Below are 24,181 nucleotides of genomic sequence, written 5' to 3' on the forward strand. Positions count from 1 at the left end.
TTTCCGCCCAATTGGGTGTTTTGCGCTCTAAATGCGGGTAAATCCGCCCAAATATCCGGTATTAGGCGCTTTTTGGAAGCTTAAAAATTGGGCTACTTGAGAATCCTTTACCGCGGCCTGGCGAGTCAATGCGCCGCGCCTTGACACTGAAAAGTTTTGGCAACACTGTGGATCACCATACTGGGATAGATTTTGGACTATGACCAGCGTGTAAATGTAATAGGCAATAATTATTCGGTTTTTGTTGCTGGGCACCTCAATAAAGCCTGCATAAATTCACTAAAGCATGCATCAGTCGCACAACAGACAAAGCGCAATTCGCTTTGGTGCCATGCATAGATGTGTGTGTGCCATGCTTTATCAATCCAGGATGTTATGAGTCCTGCCTATTATGTATTGATCATATATAGTATATACTAATTATGATCCTTCGGTAATTAATGGTCAAATCCAAGATCTTATTGAATCTGTAAACCATCAAAATTGACTGCAGGGTAATGTGCTAGAAATAAAATTATTTCAACATTAGTTGTAATCAGTTTCACAAATTCCAAACAAAATCTATTTTTCTCTTGTAACTTTACTTTTTGATTGGGAAATTTGAAATATGGACCCCCCAAAAAAAGGTTATCAAACTTAAAGTTGAACTGTGTGCTCAGTAAGAAATACTAAGTAGTGCTCTGATTAATGTTGACTGATATATAGTGATTTCCATATGTATCCATTCAGTTTACATGCACCAAGTGGCAGCATTATAGACAGTGAGACTTCCACACCAAAGTCCATCCAATCACCCATCTCACCACAGTCCCCGCAGTCACCCGCCTCCCCTGCTGAGAAGATGATGGAATCAGCCGCTACTCAACCAGATTTTGCATCGGCTATCTCAAGAATGGGCAAGAATGCATCAGGTAAAGAAAAACTTGTTTGAAAGCAGTAATACTCAATTACTCATTGCCATGAGATTGTGGATTAGGGGATAAACATGACCTTATTCACCTTACTCTACCCACAATGTAAATTGTGTGTAAGGAATACATCCATTTGATCTGGTTTATCCAATCCTAATTCTAATCTCAACAAGTTGAATTAATTGTTGGCCTTAAGGGGTACTACACCCCTGGGCAATTTTGTGCCTATTTTTGCATTTTTCTCAAAAATTATAGCACATTGATGACAAGTAAGATATGTATATTATAGGGGCAAGGACTACAACTACTGTACTGAAAATTCAGCAACTAAAAGCAAGTAGTTATTGATTTATTGATCAAATATTGGTTGTCTGTGCTGAAATAAAATTTCCAGTGCAGTAGTTGTAATCCTTGCCCCTATAATATAGATATCTTACTTGTCCCCAATGTGCTATAATTTTTGAGAAAAATGCAAAAATAGGCACAAAATTTGGCAGGGGTGTAGTACCCTTAATTCTGATCTCAACAAGTTGAATTAATTGTTGGCTTTAATTGCTCAAACCTTTAGCACACAAACAAAATTATTAACATTTGTTGCTAAATGTGGAAAATAGATTATTTTAAAGTAATGAATTCCTGAAAATGCTCCCAGTAGTTCAAATGATCATTTTTGTGATCTACATGACTCATTGAACTAAATCTGGTATTTGTTGTAAAGGCCAACGATCACTAATAAAATCTGCACTCATACACCAAATTATCTCATTGTCTGCTGCATATTACTAGATTATTTCTCAGCTCCAACGGAGTAACTTTCGACAACTTAATCCTCATCAAATTTCTCATTTCCCAGGAATGTCATTGGAACAACAACTCAGTAGACCCAAATATGACGTACCTATTGCAGATGATGCAGAGGCACTCATTACTGTAGACATAGATCTCCTTAGTGCTAATTGCCCATCTAATACAAATGGTGATGAAGCAATGCAGATTGCTACTATACAATTCAACAGTCTAGATGTCATAGGTAAGTCCCTAGTATCAAGTCTATGTATCAGAGGCACTCATTACTGTAGACATAGATCTCCTTAGTGCAAATTGCCCATCTAATACAAATGGTGATGAAGCAATGCAGATTGCTACTATACAATTCAACAGTCTAGATGTCATAGGTAAGTCCATAGTATCAAGTCTATGTATCAGAGGCACTCATTACTGTAGACATAGATCTCCTTAGTGCAAATTGCCCATCTAATACAAATGGTGATGAAGCAATGCAGATTGCTACTATACAATTCAACAGTCTAGATGTCATAGGTAAGTCCCTAGTATCAAGTCTATGTATCAGAGGCACTCATTACTGTAGACATAGATCTCCTTAGTGCTAACTGCCCATCTAATACTAATGGCGATGAAGCAATGCAGATTGCTACTATACAATTCAACAGTCTAGATGTCATAGGTAAGTCCCTAGTATCAAGTCTATGTATCAGAGGCACTCATTACTGTAGACATAGATCTCCTTAGTGCAAATTGCCCATCTAATACAAACGGTGATGAAGCAATGCAGATTGCTACTATACAATTCAACAGTCTAGATGTCATAGGTAAGTCCATAGTATCAAGTCTATGTATCAGAGGCACTCATTACTGTAGACATAGATCTCCTTAGTGCAAATTGCCCATCTAATACAAATGGTGATGAAGCAATGCAGATTGCTACTATACAATTCAACAGTCTAGATGTCATAGGTAAGTCCATATAGCAGATGTATATTTATACATATAGCATTTATCTGCTATAGTAAAAATATCTTGAGTGATTTAGTTGTCATCATCTTATTGCACTTTTTGGTTGACTAATTTCATGATCTGAGTATTGTGTTTTGTTCTTTGTCTATATCTGTGTAGTCCCGCTTTTCAGAAGTGTTCTAATTAGAATTTCATCTTGAACTGGTCTAATATATAGCAGCATGTAACAGAAACAACAAGCAGATAGAGTTTTTTGTATCTTATCCAGAAAGTTCACATACTTGTGTACGTTTCAACAACACCTGTTGTCTTTATCAACACTTGATGAGTAGTGACTACAATTGGCAACCGACGCTAGAATTAATTGCAGCGTTGATCTTGAAGTTGCCAGTTGGTTTTCCTCCAAGGGATTTTTTAGATCCCTGTTTCAGAAACTCATCAAATATATGAGATACTGGTACTGTCCATCGTCTCTGTTCATGATATTTTTGTTTTTTACTCATTTTCTATTACCTCTATAGCCAATCAAGAAACAATAGTTGAGCTTCTAGCATTCTTCAAAAATGCTTTTCCTGAGGAAGAAAAAGAAGGAAAGAAGAAGGACAAGTCCAAGTCCAAGAAAGCATCTTCAATTAGTGTGACAGGAGAGCAGTCAGTACTTGAGGTAACGGTGTTCTGTGCATGCTCACATATCAACTGTACAGATTTTATCAGATTTGTATCAAATCCCCAAAATCTGAACAATCAGATATTTAATTTTTTTAAAGGACACAAATTTGACCAAAGCTGTGATTGAAATAAAAGGAAAAAATATGATAATGCACGAAATGGTGTAAGATCCATATGATAAAATCAATTTGTAGTTTGAAAGTAGCCTTTATTGGGTCTTTTTAACCCTAACACGTATAAATCTTACAAGGAAAACCACTGCGCATGCATGCATTCCACATGATGCCATTGAGCAATCACCCTAAATCATTTATGGGCATCAAATCGCTGGCTGGGCAAGCGACTCCCCCGTGGCATGAGGTCGGTGATTGTGTGCGTGGCACCCGAGGGTCCCAGGGTTTATTCCTGGGGGTGCCAAGTGAAATCTTTCTTCATCTTCTCTCCTGTTTCGTTCCTTCACTGCCTTCTGATAGCAAAAAAGCATGTTTTCCTTGTTAGGGTTTTAAATTATACATTTTACTAATGTCGTTTTTGGGGCTCGAGCAAACTGATATATTGTTTATTTTTCAATCCTCACATATATTGTGTCACGCATTGTCTTATGCTCTGCTAGGGTGAAGCGTATAGGCCCCCTCCTTCTTCATTATTTTACTAATGTGTTACCATTGCAACTTCAGGTGTAATGCGTTACAGAAAATCTTAAGAGAGAAGTGTTTTTTAATTTTATTGCTGATGATATTTTAAAACAATGTTTTATGATGTTTGTTTTTTCAGAAGGAAATTTCGTCAGGAGCAAAGACAGAAGTCAGCGCTAATTTCCGCTGTCTCAACCTTGTACTGGTGCGAGGCGTCAAAGATTTCAAGCAAGTGGTAGGACGTAAAGTGGCGACGGTAACCTTAAGCGATGCACATGTGTGGGGATCCCTGACCGATGATCTCAAAGTGGAAGGATCATTAGGTGGATTACAACTCCTTGATCTGACCCCAAACAGTAAACATCAAAAGATCTTCAGCGTCGGTCAAGATTGTAGTCAAACTCCGGGAAGCCCCAGGTTTGGAGAAAGTGAATCTGTTGATTTGTACAGGACTTGTATTGAAATTCCAACAAGAGGAACAGGACCAATGGAAGGAATTGATGGAGAGGAGGAAGAGGAGAAAGCGTTGACTTTCAAACTGGTGAAAGGTGACAGTATGAGAACTCCTGTGTCGTCTATACGGCTGGCGGATTTCAATATATCGGGGAGATCAGAGTCCAGAGTTAATCTGGTCAATGTGACTGATTTAGACATGCACCTGGCATCACTTTGTTACACCCATGTGCCAAGATTTCTGAATGAGTTGACAATGACGTTAGACGAGTTCCACAGCACGGCTGAAGCTCTTGCCGATTCCATACAGAAAGCTGCTACAGAAGTTGCCATGGAGTTTGTACGGCAGAAGTCAGAGTACATGACGGCAGCAACAACTTCTAGTATGTTTGGCAACATCAATGAATCTTCCTTTTCAGCAATAGACTCTAGAGAAGACACAACAGATGGTACTTCCGTAAGACCGGATGTAGTAGGGAAACAATCAGAGTTCAACTTCAAGATGGCCATGGAGACTCCAATCATAGTGCTTCCAAGAACGGAAAACAGTTCCGAGGTTCTTGTGGCACATCTTGGCAAGATCTTGATAACAAATCCAAAATCAAGAGAAGATCCGGACTCCACTTTCAGTAGTGAAAGCTCAAGTACCATCAATAGATTGTATCTGAGCATAAAGGATATGAACATGTTCTCGTTTAACCAACTGGATTCAGCATCCAAGTCAAGATCGGGTAGCCATTCAGGATTGGATCAAAGCAGATCACAGAGTTACAGAGGAACACCTATCCTGCATAATACATCACTAGAACTCACGATTGATCAGATACCACCTGAGGCACCAACATTGGTCAGTGATTACAGCTCGACTACATTAGGAACAGATGAGAGTTTTAATCTCACTGAGGAGTCACCTGCCACGATTCAAGTTTGTGGAAGGATTGTGTCACCGTTAAAAGTAATCCTGTCCAAACATGTGTTTGAACAGGTTATACAGACAGTTGATAATCTAACCTATGATGATCAGGCTGATGTAAATATGTCAACAGCTACGACACCATTACTGATGGACAGTGGCAGTTATGACAGTATGTTTCCAACGCCAAGGAAAGGAGAGACCGAACCAGCATCTCCACTTGATGCTCCACCAACTCCGATGCCTTCATCATCCCAAGCAAGTGTCGAGGGCATTTCAGATCCACCGACGCATATCAAAGCCAAATTTGACCTTCCTGAATTCTCGGTGCAACTTCACGGGGATCTTACCGATGGCGATCAAGGCCTCGTGGACGTCTCCTTCAAGAATTTCAGCGTCAACTTTGAGAAATCAAATCCTTACACTACATCAATCGATGTCACTCTCCAGTCTGTCATCATGGAGGATCTTCTACAAGAATCAAACCGGAGCACAGATACCTGATTGTCTCGAGAGAAACCTCACAGGATTACATACACCCGAGAACATTCCTGTCCACCTCACTGCCATCTGTTGCCAGCCTTCCATCACCAATCCCATTCAGACCAGCATCCTTGCCATCCTCACTAGATAACTCTCCCGGACATCAAAGCTATCAGCCAGCTTTCAGAACAAGTTCAAGCATGTCTACAGGAAGATCTAAGATGAGTCCCAAGGAGACTATGTATCGGTCGACACCCCCACCGTCGCTTGATGTGTCAATGGAGAACATTGCAGAAGAAACATCAGGTATGAATAATTTCATATTCTTTATGTGGAAATGTTGCAGAGACGCACGCTTTATTTCACCTCAAATGTATTTCGCTGCTGGCAGTATCAAATCACACACTCCAGTCTAATCCCACAGAAAGTATACACATGTGTACAAGGGCGGCTTGTCAGCATACTTGCCATGTTACCACGCAAAAGCTTTGACGTCATTACCAAACATTAGGAGAAAACAAGTATATGGTAATGAGGCTGAATTCTTATGTTATATATTTCATATGTTTTTTTGATGTATTTTGTTTGACCCCTAGGCCAAACTTGAAAACAGTGTTGATCACTGAGCTTTTGTACCCCAAAACAAGATCTAATAAAATAATTAATTAATAAAATAAAATAGAAATCTAGACTTCATGAATCCTGAATTTTATCAACTAAGTTTGTTCGGTGACATCAAAAAAAATGTTATACAATAGAATAAGCTTTTAATACAACAATCTGAAGACTTTCTAAATAGTAAGAAAGTGCAAGCAACTTTATGTCCAAACTTAACTCTAAATATCTATTTCAATTAAGGCTTGATTACAATATCAAGCTCTATACATTATTTAGCAAAAGATAAGAGAAACATTTTGGGTGAATTTGAACTTCCACATACAAAATGGACTCAAAACTTAATATTTAATTCAAATATTAACATCAGGGAAGGAAATGATACTGACATTTGATGCTATTATCTTTTTGTACAGATCTAAACATCAAAGATGATGCATTGGTGAGGATTAGGGTGATGCTTGTGGACAAGAAGTGCCCTACCTTTGAGAAGAAATACAAGAAGGTACACACAATATTGAACTTTGTCTTGACTTTATTCTATAATTTAGTGATGCATTAGGCAAAAAAAAAAGGTTTGTCTCATGTCCCATACGTGAATTTGATTTCTGATGATAAAACATTAAAAAATAAGATTTTATTTCACAATTTTTATTTTATTTTCAAAAAATGAAGATAAATTGCCATTGGCAAAACATAATGAGTTTTCAAGAGGATAAAATAAAATAATAAATAATAAAAAAAAACATACTGCATTAAATTTCAAACTCCCATGGGACATGAGACAAATCTTCTTTTTTTGTTGCTGTAAGTACAAAAAACAGAATTCAATAACTAATCTGGGTGCTAATACATAAATCTCTTTTGTTCATTTTCCCCTTCCCTTATGTCTCTCTCCATCTTAATCCTTTCATTCTTCCTCTCTCACATTTTTTATGTCGCTCTCTCTCTCTCTTTCTAATGCTCACGTTCTCTTCTGTCTCTTAAGCAATTTAGGGATCAAATCAAAACTCGACCGCCGGTTGCCCGCCGGTTCCGGGCGGTTCCGTCCGGTTGGCAGAGGTCATTTGTATATGAATATTCAAGAATGCATGAGTAGCAACCGCCGGTTGGTTTAAGCACATAACCGGAGAGATTAACAAAATGTCGATATGTTTATTTCGCGATCACAATAGCACATACTTGAAATTTCACGGTCACAATAGCCCATACTTGAAAGTATTACACGATGATCGATTTTCTTAGTCTTGTGTCTATTGGCTTGTCACCAAAGCAAATTAATTTTGGAAATGATTTCTTGTTTATGGTTAAAATTGCTTGAATATATCACCATTGTTTAGATCAGTTAATTTCAGTTCAGAACAGTGTTTCAATGACTTCTATAGGTTAAGTAATTTAGAAGTTGTGAATATATTATTTTATGAATCACATATAGGTCTGTATTGGTGATGGACATATTTATATACGTCATTAGTTTAAATCTGGCTCCAGAAGGCTCTCATTTTTGAGATTCGTGTTCAAGTTCGAGATTTAAAAAAGGAATTTTCAAGGGGACTTCTCGCAGATCTACTCACAGAATGGCATTACCGAGAGTTTCAGCCGAGATAGAAGCGTCGGCGTCAATAAAATTACGATTCCGTCTATTTCGGCAACAACAATTTTATGATCCCACCACCGACACACCCCTAAACAGGCTAAAAATGTATTGAATCTATTTGAAGAAAACAAACACACTACCTGTGGTCATCTTATGAAAGAAAGATTTTGTCACTACATTTCTGACGACTGAGTATGGGAGGGGAATGACTTGCCACCCTGCTTCCTGGCTAATCTCCATTGGTGTTGATGAAGGGCTCGGTGGTGAGGGGTGATGGGATTCGTATATATTTGGTCGATCTTGCAAAATCATTAGTTCTTCTGGCACATCACCTCAACGAGCCTGGCCAACATCATTGTAGGCCAAATATACCGCCTAATATGGCCTATATTACGAAGTTAGTGTAGTTTTATCCCCTCTCTCTCATGTGATGTGACACATGTGACACATCACATGTGTCATGTGATGTGACAAATCTCATACCCTTTTCCACCTCTCCACATCCTCTCTCTCCGTCTTCCTCTCACCCTCTCGCTTCCCCTTCTTTGGTCATCTTATGACCCTACACTTTCTTTCTTTCTTTCTTTGATTCTTTTTTGCTTTCTTTATTTCGATTATAAACACAGTTTATGAAAAATGTATTACCCTTGCGTTTTAAAACATGCAGAATTGCGTGATCGCGATTATTCTCTCGGAAATGAAACTTTAAAATAGGTTTTGTCTAACTTGTCACGATGTAAAATAATTAGAAATAAATAGACCAAGTCTCTGCTTATATTTTATCAAAACAAAATGCTTAAAGTAGCTACATTGATTGAGAAGAACTCCGAGAAGGAAAATCGATTATTCATATTCCCGTTCCTATTGTACACAATTTGAAAAGAAACCACTTGAAATCACTCCACCTATTCACTCGATGATACCAACCGCCATATGAACCAGGGTGTGACGACTGACCTCATTACTGTGTATAATTTAGAACGACGGAACCGCCTCGAACCGGCGGCAACCGGTGGTCGAGTTTTGATTTGACCCTTACTCTCATTACATTAATTATTGTTCATCCAGGTTAATCGCTTTGTTGAAGTGGATTTCAATGCACTAGATACAACACTGAATGTGCAGACGTGGGTTGTCTTATTAGATTTCCTGGGTATGGGAGGAGCTAAACCAGAGAAGTCTACCGCAGCAGCACAAGAAACAGACTCTACAGAGAAGGATAAAGGTAGGTCCATCAAATTGAGAAAGTCTGTTTTTCAAAGATATTGTCAATCAAAGGTGGTCTTAACTCTGGAATTATGGAAAGTTTTGGGCCTAATAACTGCTAAATTGTTGGTCTAAAGTATATATAAGTTTACATATTTAGAATGGCAAAATCTTGATAAATTCATCTGTGAGGTCAAATTTAGGCCAAATTGCTCATTTTTGGAGAAAATACCCCAAAACAGGGTGGTTTTTTTTTGGCCCAAATTTTTTTCGGTCAACGTAACAAAAACAAAAACATTTTTGGGTCAAGAAAATGTTTTTATTAATTTTTAAAAACTAGATAAAAATATCCAGGAACAGTTTTTTTATTTTGACCAACTTCACCAAAAATATTTGAAATTTGAGCAAAAATCTGGCTTTTTTATGATTTTTTTGAAAATTTAGCATTTTTGGTGCAAATTTTTGCAAAAAAAGGTTTTTTTTAATTTTCTCCCAAAATGAGCATTTTGCCTAAATTTGACCTCACAGATGAATTTATCAAGTTCTTGCCATTCTAAAAATGTATACTTTTATATTCTTTAGACCAACAATTTAGCAGTTGTGAGGCCCAAAAGTTTCCATAATTACAGGGTTAAGTCAAAGCTCTTCTGTGAAAGTCCTTTTTACTTTCTTAACATTTGCCCAATGTTCATTGTTTACATACATGTGATTAGTAGTTCATATTTGTAACTGAATAATCTTTTATTTGTGTGTTTATAGTATCTGATGATGAAGCCAATACTGAGATGCAAATTTCGGTGAAGTCCTTGTCTCTGGTTCTCAACAAGCCTGATTATGAGTTGGCTAAAGCCCAGGTATCTGATGTTACAGCACATCTTATGCTTATGGATGGTAAGCTTAACAATAACATAGATAGGCATACATACATATGGACATGTTCACCCCCCCCCACACACACACACCCCCACATCACATGTACATGGCCACATGAACATATACACAGGTATTACAGATATCCATCCATTCACACAACCTGTATGAGTTGGTGAGAGGTCATACTTGGAGGAAAAACATATCTTAGCATTGGCCATACATTTCATCAACATTATTTCTTAGATTTCAGCTGTTAATGCCTAGATATAATTGACACAACAAAAGGTTCTGTTATTTCGAATATACATTGGAGAGTGTCAGAGTTGAGAGTGTTATTATTTTCATAGTGATAAATGGATCCCATATACTGTAAAAGTGGAAATTTTCACGCTACATTTATTTTTCGCCTTCCAAGCAGCTAACTACGAAAATAACAATGCTTGATTATATTCCTTTTGTGCATAGGTCAATGTAAGGAAACTTGGAATCGCAAATTTAAAAACAAGGGAAACAGTTCCAAATTGGCAAAATGCAAAAAAGTAATCGCACAAAATGTTTACAGTATATTTATTATAGGTAATGCTTCTTCAAATAGTTTTGAAAGAATCAATTGCAAGTTTTGTGATTTGTTAGTAAAAATATGATTATAAAAGTAAAACAAATGCATCAATGCAAGTAAGTTACCTTGGTATTATTATTTCTTATCATAGGCAACATAGATTTGTCAGGTAGACTTGGTAACATATCCCTCCTGGATCTAACACCACATGGCAACCTGTATAAGGAAAGGTTTACTACCAAAGGAGAGGAGGCACTCAGTTTCAAAATATTCAAGTAAGTTGAAAAGTTTGAAATTATATCTCATATTGGAACTCTATTTTTGCAAACTTGCTACCTTGTGCCTGGAACCTATAGACTTCATTGGGCAACTGACTTGCTGGACTGCTCACGCAACTTAGTGAGTTTGCAAAAAGAAAGTTTCAGTATGAGATTTAATTCTAAGCTTTTCTGTTCACAATTACTGGATAATTGAGAACATTGCCTCTTTCAAGTGAGTTATACCATCAAATTTCCTACATCCACATTGTTTGTCCTGCATATTTTAGAATAATACTACTTCATCATTTGGAGCTGGTAGCTGAACATCAACTGGTTGATCATAAGCATGACAAGTTGATGATGTCTCTTCTTGTGCAAGACCAACTGTATCATGAAGTTGCATATGCAGATGCCAAAAGCCTGCTTTGAGAGAGCTTATAAAGCAGAATTTTAATTTTTTTTTCATTCAGATATGGTCCACCAGACCCAGACCTAAACAGAGAGTTTGACCTCAGTGTACGCTTACGTATGTCGTCCGTACGCTACGTTCACACCAATCGATTTCAGTCAGAGGTAGTAGCATTTGCTCAGCATTTCAACCAATTACAAGATGTACTGAGTAGGATGAGAGCTGCTGCTGCTGGCCAGAAGGTAAGATTTTTAGCAATTGTTGATATAAAAAATCAGATAAACATTGACATCATCAGCTGTAATGAAAACTTATTTAATTTGACATTTGAGCAGGACATAAGAGGACATAAGATATCAAATCATTACATGGGTGTGATTGCCTTCATGCAAAATTACCTAAAACAATGTTACTTTTACCACCTGAAATATTAACATTAAAGGGTGGTCTTAACCCTGGAATTATGAAAACTATTAAGCCTCATAACTGCTAAATTGTTGGTCTAAAGTATATAATTGTTGTACATATTTGGAATGGCAAAGACTTGATGAATCCATCCATGAGGTCAAATCTGGGCAAAAATGCTCTAGTTTTAGAGACCCGCCCCCCCCTCCACCCCCAAAAACTTTTTTCCCAAAATTTTTACAGGAAATGTAACAAAAAAATTCTTAACACATTTTATGCACCACATAATTACTAATCTTCTTGTTGGAATATATTTTCCCATTTGATCAGATCCAAGAGGGTCCTAACCGCAGCTCTCGGATATCACTCAACATTGAAGCAGGTTCCCCCGTCATCTTAGCTCCAGTCAGCTCTAAATCTAAGAACCTACTGGTCATCAATCTTGGTAACCTGACACTTAAGAATCAGTTTCTCTTTGCCGGTGAGGAAGGTACTATTGCCAAAGTCCCATCTAAGGTGGATAGAGGAGACTCATTTGGAGATGGTGGTACCAGGTTTGCTGGGCCTGAAGAAGGTCTATCCGGTAAGAATGTAGCTGTGAAAAATTCATATTGATGGGTTTGAATAGATTTAAAATTGGCATGCAGACATGGGTGAAATAGTTGTCATGATGATGATATAGACTAGTCTAGAGTTTTGATGTGAGAAACTGACTTTCCCATCCAGACGTGTAAGAAAGGCTAAGGTGACAAGGAAAAAATCTGTCCTATGAGTGGATGGACTTGCTATGTCGGGTCGGGTCGGTCAGTCAGGATTTTGTTTTTCTTAATGGGAATATATGACCTTAAGGGAACTGGAATGAGCGTTTTGAGCGTTTCGACATGAGAGCTTTTGTGGGACATGAGAGCACATCAGACATATCGAATTGCATTCTGAATACGAAGAATGTCTTTCTGATATCAAATAATTTTCATTTTATGAAATTTACAATATAATACAAATTTTATGACAAATTAATAAAATTTGATATTTTTCACATTTTTGAGATATAACAGTCCTTGAAGTAAATTTTATAAATTTAATGATATATTCTTAAAGTGTACGTAGCAGGGAGGAAAAGCCGACGATCAATTGAAAATGGAAGTTATGGATTTTTGTCCCAAAAAGAAAAAAAATCCATATATTCAATACGAAAGGTAAAAATTGTCAATTGATCGTCGGCTTTTCATCCCACCTACATACACTTCAAATATAAATCATCAGATTTATAAAGTTTACTTCAAGTACTGTTAAATATCAAAATATCAATTTTAATGATTTGCCATAAAATGTGTATTACATTGCGAATTTCAAAAAATCAAAATTATTTGATATCAGAAGGACATTCTTCGTATTCAGAATGCAATTCGATATGTCTGATGTGCTCTAATGTCCCACAATAAATACTGCCCAAACGTTCATGCCCCTTCCCTTAACAAATCACTGAAATATTGAAAAATCTGAAATATACGTATATATTTCAAAAGCAATATTTCCAACTTCCGACTGATTTTGCTTGATCACATCGCATATAAGCAAGTCTGTTTGAAGTTGTTTCAGTTGGAAAAAGGATAATCATACAAATCAAATGTGACTGCAATGGACTTTCCTATGGAAGTATGGAAGACATGACTTTAATGAATCTTACACACAGCAGGCATCAATTTCAGATGTAGTCACCCATTCAGGTAACCCTATTCGAAATTCACACACCCTGTGTGGAAGAGTTAGGTCATATCTTCCATAAGGGAATGGATTTCCATAGGAATAGTCAATTATTAGAGTGTTATTTCAAATTACATCATGCTCTAATGTTTCCCTACAAAACAGGCCAACCCACCTCTCCACCAGCGACACCAGACAGTGCTTATCTCACCAGCCAATCAACAAGCAGTTTAGATGAAACCAAAGACCCTTTGAGACACCGTTGCTTATTGGATTGTATGTATGTGGATCTGAATGACATGGATCTGTACTCTGCCGAGAGAATCGAGCATGATGACTTCCAGGCAACAGATATCACGGCCTTGATTTTTCCATCTTTTGTGGTTTCAAGAAAGGTATGCATACACTTTAAAATAAGAAGATGTAATGGTCTTTTATATATGAAAAATTGAGTATTGTAATTCATAAGGTGGATTTGAAAGTGAAAGAAGAGTTTGAATTGTAAACAAATTTATGATGAAAGTTGTCAGAATTTATGTATTTACTGATGTAGTCAAATAAATATTAAAACTGTTCATCTGGGCTTACTGTTTATGCCAGCTACAATATCACATCTCATCCAAGACGCATCATCAGGCCTAATGGGCTGGCGCTGAAATGTTGACACATGACCCAGTTGGAGTGACGTCACATGTCAACAAAAATTTTAATTTCCGAAATAAAGTGATTGTTATAATAAATAAAAATAAATTTCGGATTTATACAAAGATTTGATATTTTATTTGTTGGTGTATCACAGGGAGGTCGTCTGTTGAAAGAAACATGTCTTCTCAAATTGCAAGTGGAGAGAAATCTAGATGCAGATATAAACAGAGCAGGTAAATATTGCTGTTAGCTTACCAAAAACAAACATAAATTGTGACTCTTTGTTTATCACCAATACTGATGGTATATGGTGTATCCTTTCAACAACAACAACCTGAAATGTCCTCAATTCAGTTTTTTTTACTTGTATAATATTCCCATTACAGTAATCACACTTTGCCACTATGCAAACATTTAATATATATATGCTAACATTAAATCGAAATATCATATATTTTATATGCAAAAATTTTAATTGAAATATCGTATGTATAGACCTTTCAAATCACATTTTTTCCTTCTAATTTCTTGTATGCCATTTTGTCACATGAGGCTCTGAATCTTTTGAATAAATACCACTCAATGCACCTGGTTTTCTGAACTTTTCCAATCTTGATTTGAAATGGACTATTACTGGTAAACAGATTGAAAGATTGGGATAAGAAATGTAAAGCAAAATTTTTGATGAATTGAATATTAGCACAAGATGTTCGATTCCCATTTCCATATTTGTCTTGACAGTTCCTGATATCTGCATCACTGGCATGCTGTCATCTGTACATTGTTCCTTGGATACACCTCAGTACCAGCTGATCAGAGGAATGTTGGATCATAATATAGGAGAACAGATTGAGGAATTTCAAGAAGGACAGCTGAAACAACAAAGCCCAATGACACAGGTAACTGTAAGAACCAGTAGACAGAAAAATTATCAAAAAAGTAGAAAGATGAGCAAAGAAAGATAAATAAAAAAGAAAGAATATTTTTTTAGGTAAAGAGGAATAAAACATTGCAAAAGAAAATGAGGATTTATGAAAGAAATCAAAAGTAAAAAAGAGATATGAAAAATTATGCTATGATATTGCTGGTCCCTCAACCACCTGTTTCATATTTTTGATATCCTTCATTAATATATTCTTGTTCTTTTATTGGTTGAAAATGTATCACGTTACCAAAGTCAAAAAGCCTATTGGAAGTACCATTTCCCTGTGTAATAGTGCACTATTACCCTCTGACCGCGTAGCGCTCAGGTCCTCTCTCCACGTATGCGGGATTGCAGGATTTCAACTAGCCTAGAGTATTAATATGTAGTGAGACATGGCATCCTGTGAAGCACAAGCAGGGCAGAATTGCAGCCAATAAAATGGCAGTTTCTCAAGGTGTTTAAGCAAGGCTGGCGTAGCCCTAGGGCCTAGTCTTGACTTTGTGTAGGCGTATGTCTATGATGAGGGCATTGCATGTTTAATTTTTTTCTAACTAATCACTGAACAAAGAATACATTACTAAAGGATCTAACACACATATTGACTGCTCTATTTTCTGGATCTGGTGAAATATATTGGTCCTCAGTAAACAAGAGTTCATGGGCCTACTATTTTCCCTCAATCTATGGTCTCTAGAAAATAGTAGGCCCACGGTCTCCAATTCACCTTGTGGACCAATAGGTTTCATCAGATCCCAGCAGTCGATATTAGTATAATATTTATTTATTTTATAGACTGTTCTAAGTGGCCAGGTATGGACCAACATCTCACTAAATATAGACCTAGTGAATGTGACAGTGGAATTAGTGATTTCTCATCAACAAGACTCCTCACCAGAGCAATCCCTGGGTCAGTTTGATTTCATCCAATCCAAGCTGTCTATTGAGACGTTTTCTGATGGATCCAAGACTATTGATTTGACCTCTCATGCAATCCGTGCATCAGACACCAGGTGGAAAGGTAAACAATTAAGCATTGTGTGTTTTTTTACACAATGGGAAAAACAAGAATTGGATCACATGATTCTAGGACATTATTCTATCAACAAAGTTTTCAATGAAGATGTATGTATACTAATCTAAATCCAGAAGATTCCATGAAAAGAGAGAGTGAATCTGACATGTAGGGTCTCATAAATCAGAGCTGTCAACTTTTCAGAATTGCTTGGCATGAGATATGGTAGAACAGGGTTGGAAATCTTGTTTGCCAGCTAAAATTGGTGCTTTCGAATTTAAAAGTGTGGTGCAGGTATGGAGGGACAAAATAATATTTCTCAAACTATATTTTGACAATATGTGAAATTTTACTACCATGGTGTGAGAGAGTGCCCAAAATGTGTGTGAGTTTACAGCCCTGTATTGGTCTCAGATTTGAAGCAGGTTTCACTGCCAAAGTGTGTAAAAATTCACCCCAGAGTGAAAATAGCCATGTTAAATTTCTAAGGTGTCTTTTCTAGGGTAAAATTGTTTGTAGAACATGATTTTTTTATCAAAACGTGTGCATCGTACATCGTTTTGCTACAAAATGTTGATTTGTGGCCGATTTTGCCCGAAAAACGCACTTTTTGGGTGACAAAAATTTTGTATACTCATAGAGTCTATAATATACATAGATATGGCCCTTTATAATGTTAACATATCAGCTGAGGGTACTATTTGATGGATTCAGGTATTTGTCTTGTGATTGACTTAATAATTTGCGTGCCAGAATCATTCAAATATGACATGCCTCGTGACAATTGACATGCCAAAATAAGCCGTTTTCGGCAAAAAAATTGATTTGAAAAATCATGACTCTTGATAGGAAGGTGCTACAGTGATGGTGGACCTACCAGTCTATGCAGTATTTAATTGGCTTTCATTTGATACCTAACTTTGTTCATTTTAACTAAGGGAAAGACTTGCAAAATGTAAAAATGTTTCCCCTACCCCTTAAAATTTTGATGTGTGTAAAAATTCCGCCATTTATAAAAATCGGGATTTCAAGAAAACTACAAGAGCTATAGGCTTGAAAAACTAATCAGTTATGCACAGTATAAGTTCCTACTTGGGTATAACATTAATATCTTTCCATTCCTTCTCAATTTTCTTTTCTAATTTTTTTAACAATTTGTGAAATCTGTAAATTACGTAAAATTTGGCATTTCGAAAAATCACAACAAAAAAAATATGAGGGCGACATGTTTAAAAAACTAATCAGTTATTCCCATGATACAGTACTACAGGGATATAGTACCAAACTTGTGCTAAAATGCATATTTTTTAGTTCTAATTTTTTAACAAATTGATTCGCCACCCCATTTTTGAGCAATAACAGGAACAATTAGTACCTGTAATATTGCGCAATCATGTGACCTATATTCAATGTGTGTGCACCAAACAGATGTCAGACTTGCACTACAACATGATGTGAGCCTTGCAGAGCCTTTATAAGTGTGCCAATAGAGTTCCAATATGTTGTGATGATGTTGTCACTTATGGATCTCATATTTTTATTTCCGTCAAAAGCATATGCCTCTACTGTAATGCTCATATCAGGAAAACAATGACAGATTGTGCATTTCTGACTTCAGAAATGAATTCTGCACAAAATTTCAGTCTAGAAAACATATTTAAAACAATATTTTTTGAAACTTTATATTTTTGGCAGTCAAACCTGCTTCAAATCTGAAACCGTGTCATAAATATGCATGTTGTGTAATGAAGCAAATGGGAAGGTAATAAGACAACTATGTCATGTGGTATCAGCTACCACCTTGTTAACCCTTTCCCTGTGGGTTCTGCCCATAGCCAGTGTATCAGGAAGAATATTATTGAATGCTTTCACATTCAATCATGTATTGCTTACGTGACATTGATAACAGTAACATTTACACTTTTACTTACCATTTTAAATGTATATGTATCACAAAATGCTGATATATTCCATTGTGATAAATTCCACTCTATGCTTTATCAGTTCCAGCTCTTAAAACTCCTAGCAACGCATTCTGGGAGGTCCTTACGCCAACACGTCATCACAGTCGTAACCCCAACCCACTACAGATGGAGATCCACTATGGCTCAACACAAGACCACACTAAGGCTACTATCCTACTCAATAACATGAGGGTCATCTGTGTCATGGATCTTATATTGGCTGTCAAGGATTTTCTTCTGGATTATGATAACAAAATGGTGCCAGGAGCAGGTAAGCTTACAACCAGGGCGCAAAAGTGAAGTTTGACCTCATTTCAAGATGGGTTTAGAACTTCTTTTTGGACAAAATGGTACCAGGAGCATATAAGCTAACAACCAGGGCACTAAAGTGAAGTTTGTCCTCCTTCAAGATGGGAAACTTTTTGTTTAGAACTTATTTTTGGGACAAGAAGGTAGCAATGTAGGCATGAATTGAAACAACTTGGTACCATAGCTGAATGGGATATTCCAGTTCAAATCTAATCTATACACCTTCTATGGAAGGCATGACATTAATCTCCCATACAGTGGGTGTAGATTTTTGGACACTAGAAGAGCTGTTGAAATGACATGTCAAAATGATACACAGGAAGTATCAAGAGGGGATGTCAATATGAAATAATGGGCTATTCCAGTTGAAATCCATACACCCTATGGAAGATATGACCATAATCTTCCACACAAGGAGTGTAAATTACAAGTTGGGTTACCTGAATGGGTGACTCCATTTTAAATCTACACCCCCTGTGTGAGAGATTAAAGTAATGCCTGTTGTAGAGGGTGTATGGATTTCAACTAGAATAGAATAGCCCAATGTAGGCAAGAAATGTCATTAAAATAAAGATCAACAATATAAAATCTTCTGTCAGTACAGTAATTTAGGGAACAACCCAAAAGTTCGATGAAGCCCTATAAGCGAAAGTCCTTTTGTTAGAAGGCTAACCCCCTCCCCCCTCCCCTCTAACGTAAGTGACAAATATCAAAAGTTTCAACCCGTATTCATATAGGATACAGGGGTCGTCGCTATGGTGCATGGGGTTGTGGAGGGGGTGTGACAATGCTAGGATATTGATCCCGTTTATGGAAGAAACGAATATTGCATTCTTTTTTAAAATATTTTTTTCATTGTCTTTTTTGACACGGAAAAAATAGGACTTGCTGGATTTTCAAATAAAAAAGATTGTAGAATCAAACACAAAACATTTTCGACATCATTCGCCAAAGGTTAGAAAAGGTTGCCAGAAAACGTTAAATGTTGGGTTATATAAAGAGTATCTAAAGGGTAAAAAACGTTTTCATATTAAACATTTAAAAACATTTTTGATAACCTCCTGCAAATTTTCTAACATAATGTTCATTAAAAAATATTTTACAATAACATTTTGAAAACATTTTGGAAATAGTTATATAGTGTGTTGACATACATAATGTTTTAAAACATTTCATGACCTTTACCCAGGGGGTCATTCCCATTGTGGCCTGTACACCATCCGCGATAATGAAAACGTGTGAAAAGGGTCGTTTTTCGTGGGTAGGCACGATACGCACGTGTCGCGTCTAGGGTGTCAAAAACATGAAAATTTGGAAAAAAGGGTAGCAAAATTGCAATTTCTCAATACGCGAAAATGAAATTTAGGGTATGAAATTTGATGTTAGGGATGAAATCCTTGTTTATGGTGTCGTTTTAGCCAAGGGTTAAATCCCTCCAAATCCTTGTTTAGGGTGCTTTTCAAAAGTTGATTATCGCGGATGGTGTACAGGCCACATTGGGAGTGACCCCCCGGGGACCTTTATATAACCAGGGGTTACTAGGGGGATGAGACTGCTCGAGTCAGGTTAAATGTCGGGACCTCACAATTTGAAAAGAGATGATATACGTATACCACTACGGCCATTTGCGGAAGTAAAAAGCCACGCCTTGTGATATATATCAAGATTAATAATATCCAGTATCTTGTATATTATGCCTCATCAGTTACTTGGTATAACTGATAGAATAGTTCTTATACCATAAAATATATAAAAACTATTTATCATATTGATTAAATGTGACCAAATGCCTGGAAATAAACTGACCTATGTCAATTCAGTTCGTATAGAGATGATATACCACTTGTATGAATCGTGACCTTTTTCAATCGAAGTTCCCTGATATAACCCGACATTTTAATGTTATTACCAAAACCAAAACCCCAAAATATAACATTTTTTGTGTTTGCTGGGACAGCTGCTTTAAATTTGAACTTAAATGACGTTGTAGGTTGCGAGTACTACACCCCGGTACTGCACTCCATTGATTTGAAATCATTTTGCAGAAACCACTGTAAAATGTCAATATCGATATTCCGGAAATACTCAAATTTGAAAATGATGTATTAAATCCTTAAAAAAGATCAACTTTGACCGATGTTTTAACTACTTTTTTACAAACGTAATCGGACTTTCTGACCCCCTCCCCCACTAACGAAAGGACTTTCGTTTATAGGGCTTCATCGAACTTTTGGATTGTTCCCTTACATTTTAGCATTTGCTCAGTTTGACAATGCTACCTTGAGTTTGCTGTTTGCCAACTCTATCATGTGTATGATATAATTTGAAAAGCAAGAAGTATTTCAGGGGGAAATTGTATTTTGTCAACAAGGAGATGTGTGGCTAAGGGCAAAACTCTCTTAGGGATGAAATTAAAACTCAACCGCCGATTCCAGGCGGTTCCGTCCAGTTTCCATTGTTTAGAACTATAGCAACCAGATGGAACCGGCGGTTAACCGCCGGTCGAGTTTTGATTTTGTCCCTTATTAAAAATCTGTAATGTCAATGTAATTCCTTTTCCTTTAACTGCTTGCTATTTGTCTTTCCATTTGAAAACAATAACTGATCACTTCTGTCATTTTCATAGATTCAAGAAGACGCAATGCATCGGGAGGATCATCAGCCTCTTCTTCAAAACCTCCTTCATCTCGTTCATCATCTACATACATACCTGAAGGAAGGACGGGGACACCAGTCAGTGTTGGGTCAGGCATAATTACCAAAAGAGCAGCAGCACCTCCTCAGGTATGAGATAAAGCAATATCAAATCAATAATTTGTCTTGTGTTGTTTACTATGATATGTGTAAGTTGTACAATGATGAAAATATTGTACTAATGATTCTCTGCGTTGATAGGATGAACAAATTTTAATCTTTGCCAAGAGCAACCAGCACACATAAATGTTGAATTTTTTTCCGTATTAGTAGCACAACGCTCTAACCAAACTGAGCAACAGAGGTGTGCCGGAGAAGAGCGGAAGATTGAAATGTATAGGTATTAGGTTCAAATGATGTACATCACATTCCTAGCGGAAGGTATCAGAACTGCATATTTGTGACCCAATCTGATCCACTCAAGCCAAAGTAGGAAATTTTGAAAATTGAGTTACTACCATTACTAACTTGCTCAGTACATACAATTGCTGATGTTGAATCCACAGGTCGCTTGAATACTTGATTGCAAAGTTATGAACCTCTTATATGTCAATTTTCTTATGTTTTTTATTGTTTTTCTCCTCAATATCTCAGTTTCATTATTGCTGACTTTAGCCTGTTTGGACCAGATCTGGTCACATTTATAATAAATACAGGGATGTGACTTTGTGTCGCATCATGCTAGTAATACAATGGTAGCTGGATTAAATCCAGTCAGATGCATTAGGGTTTTTTTTTTTTTTTTTCTTGGTTTTTTTTCAACGTGTTTGTACGCTGGCTGCTCGTAAAGGTTAAATTTGTTCATTATACAATAAAGAAATACAACTAGTGACAAATCTGTTGCCATATTTGCTCCCCCGCTTCAGAATGACATCCAGATGACATCAGTGAATCCGCCTTCAGCTTATTTCTGACAGGATATGGATATCAGAGAGAAAAAAATCTTGTGCTGCAATACAGTAAACTGAATATATCGTTTTTAATTTCTTTGTTTTAGGATGAGAAGACACTTGAAATGAGGCTCAACATTACTGAGACAGAGTTTGTTGTCCTTGAAAATACGGCAGCTGCTGATACTAATGCTGTCATTCTCAAGGTAGGGTAATATGTGATGCGATCAAGCAAAATCAGTTGGAACTCGGAAATATTGATTTTGAGATATAGCCAAACAAAGGAACTATTTCCTTTTGTTTCTTGTTGTTTTGGAAACTCTTTAATTGCTCATATCTTTGGAACTCGTTGTTCAATTTCAATGCGGTTTTCTGCAAAATCCAGCTTTGTAAATGCTTTTTACTATCCTATAAGAAAATGAAAATGTAATATTTCCGAGTTCCGACTGATTTTTCTTGATCGCATCACATATTTGAAAAAGTTTTCTAGTTATTTCAGAAGTTTAAGCAGCTTTTGAGTCTTGTATAGTTTACAGCTTAATTGTAAAAGTTCACTAATATTGACAGGATAGGTTGACAATCAACACCACCAAGTTTATGTTTCCAATAGCTGCTGAAGACTCCAGCTCATCATACACTAAAGCAGTTTTAAAAAAAAAAAAAAAAGAACATCTAATTTGTGTAGTTTTTAGTTTCAAGAACACTAATACAGAGTTACCTTTATTTTAATTTTTGTTATCATTCTTTTAATCAATTTTCTAGATCTGAGATCTCTATTTTATTTCAGTTTATATTTTAGTTCCATAAGAAAAAAATTCTTACCACATAAGATGCTGTAGAGTGGCGCAAAGTAAAAATAATAACATTATGTAAATTTTTCTCATTTCGTAAAAGGCCACCTGCGCAATTCTTACCTACAAGCCAGAGCGCAGAGAGAATCCTCTCACATGTAACCTGGAGGAGCTAGAAGTGTTCTCATGCTGTATGGGACCAAATGAAGCAGATACAGCACTGTCTATCATAGACCCGGTTAGCATCAATATAGAACTGAAGACAAACCCTACACACATGATGCATGGGAAGGCTACAGCAGGCTTACTTGATGTCATGGATGTACACAGGAGTCTAGAGGTATGGTACCCTTATTATAGTATTGTTTATGGTAAATTGTAGACTTTTTGTCTACCTATATTTATGTGGACTATGCTAGTACCTGAATGGAAATAAGCCTTACTTTGAGGCTTTTTGGTGGGCTATCCTGTGTGTTATGACCACTTATCCTGTTTTTTTTTTATTGTTCTTTATTTGGTCTTCTAATATGTGACCCACTCTGACAAATCCAAGAACAAGTTGCATTTTTGACATTTCATGATTTAAATAAATATCTGGTCTTGTAATATGTGACCCGCTCTGACAAATCCAAGAAAAAGTCGCATTTTTTACATTTCATGATTTAAATAAAAAAGTAAGCACTAGACAATAAGCTTTAAAACGATACCAAAATTCTATGAATAGCATCAGCATGCCTGCCAACCGTTCCGATTTAATCGGATTCGTTCCGATTTTGTGACCTTTGACCTCAAAAATCGGAACGAATCCGATTTTTGAAAATGCAAAAAAAAAAAAATAATAATAATTTTTTTTTTTTTTTTTTTAGATTTTTTTTTCAAAGTTTTGGCGACTTTGGAGAACCACTGGACCTATTCTGAACTGCTAGGATCACAAGGATCATTCACAGTTAATTTAAAAAAAAATTTGGAAAAAATTACAAACAAATTACAGTTTGTTATTTTTATATGCAAACCATTAACCAATATTTACCTCTTCATTTAGCACATATTATAAATGCATGCAAAACCAATGCATCTATAATATGTGATACATGAAGAGGTAAACACTAGTTAATGGTTTACATATTAAGGATAACAAACTGTAATTTTTTTTTCAAATTTTTTTCAAATTACCTGTGAATGATCTTAGCACTTCAGAATAGGTCCAGTGGTTCTCTAAAGTTGCCAAAAACTTTGAATTAAAAAAAAAAGGAAAAAAAATTTAATTAAAATTTTTTATTTTAAATTTTTTCCCAACCTTGAATAACAAGTATATAACTTCTTTTTTCCAAAGTTTTGTTTCGCTTCTTGCTTCACTCTAATTATACACCAACCTTAGTTCCAAAGGTTGGCAAGCATGTGCCGTTACGGGAGAGCGTGTGCTTCGCGCCCCCCGGATCGCGCGCACCCTGTACAGATTTTTATTTTTACAATGTTGGCAGGTATGCATCAGTACTTTTCAAGA

The 24,181-nt window shown here is 36.4% G+C and overlaps 1 protein-coding gene across 1 annotated transcript in view; it reads left to right on the forward strand.

Moving 5' to 3' along the window:
- The window catches only part of LOC140147414 (intermembrane lipid transfer protein VPS13D-like), a 191,383-nt gene that overhangs the window by 33,663 nt on the left and 133,539 nt on the right, over nt 1-24,181 (forward strand). The window contains 19 exon segments of the mRNA XM_072169194.1: nt 730-911; nt 1,765-1,941; nt 3,188-3,330; nt 4,110-5,817; nt 5,820-6,125; nt 6,851-6,939; nt 9,100-9,256; nt 9,997-10,128; nt 10,821-10,944; nt 11,400-11,580; nt 12,074-12,287; nt 13,682-13,842; nt 14,247-14,325; nt 14,834-14,991; nt 15,810-16,035; nt 18,034-18,264; nt 20,929-21,086; nt 21,994-22,092; nt 22,781-23,017. Coding sequence (XP_072025295.1) covers nt 730-911; nt 1,765-1,941; nt 3,188-3,330; nt 4,110-5,817; nt 5,820-6,125; nt 6,851-6,939; nt 9,100-9,256; nt 9,997-10,128; nt 10,821-10,944; nt 11,400-11,580; nt 12,074-12,287; nt 13,682-13,842; nt 14,247-14,325; nt 14,834-14,991; nt 15,810-16,035; nt 18,034-18,264; nt 20,929-21,086; nt 21,994-22,092; nt 22,781-23,017 — 4,762 coding nt within the window.

Source organism: Amphiura filiformis, chromosome 1, assembly GCF_039555335.1.
Source record: "Amphiura filiformis chromosome 1, Afil_fr2py, whole genome shotgun sequence".
NCBI lineage: Eukaryota > Metazoa > Echinodermata > Ophiuroidea > Amphilepidida > Amphiuridae > Amphiura > Amphiura filiformis.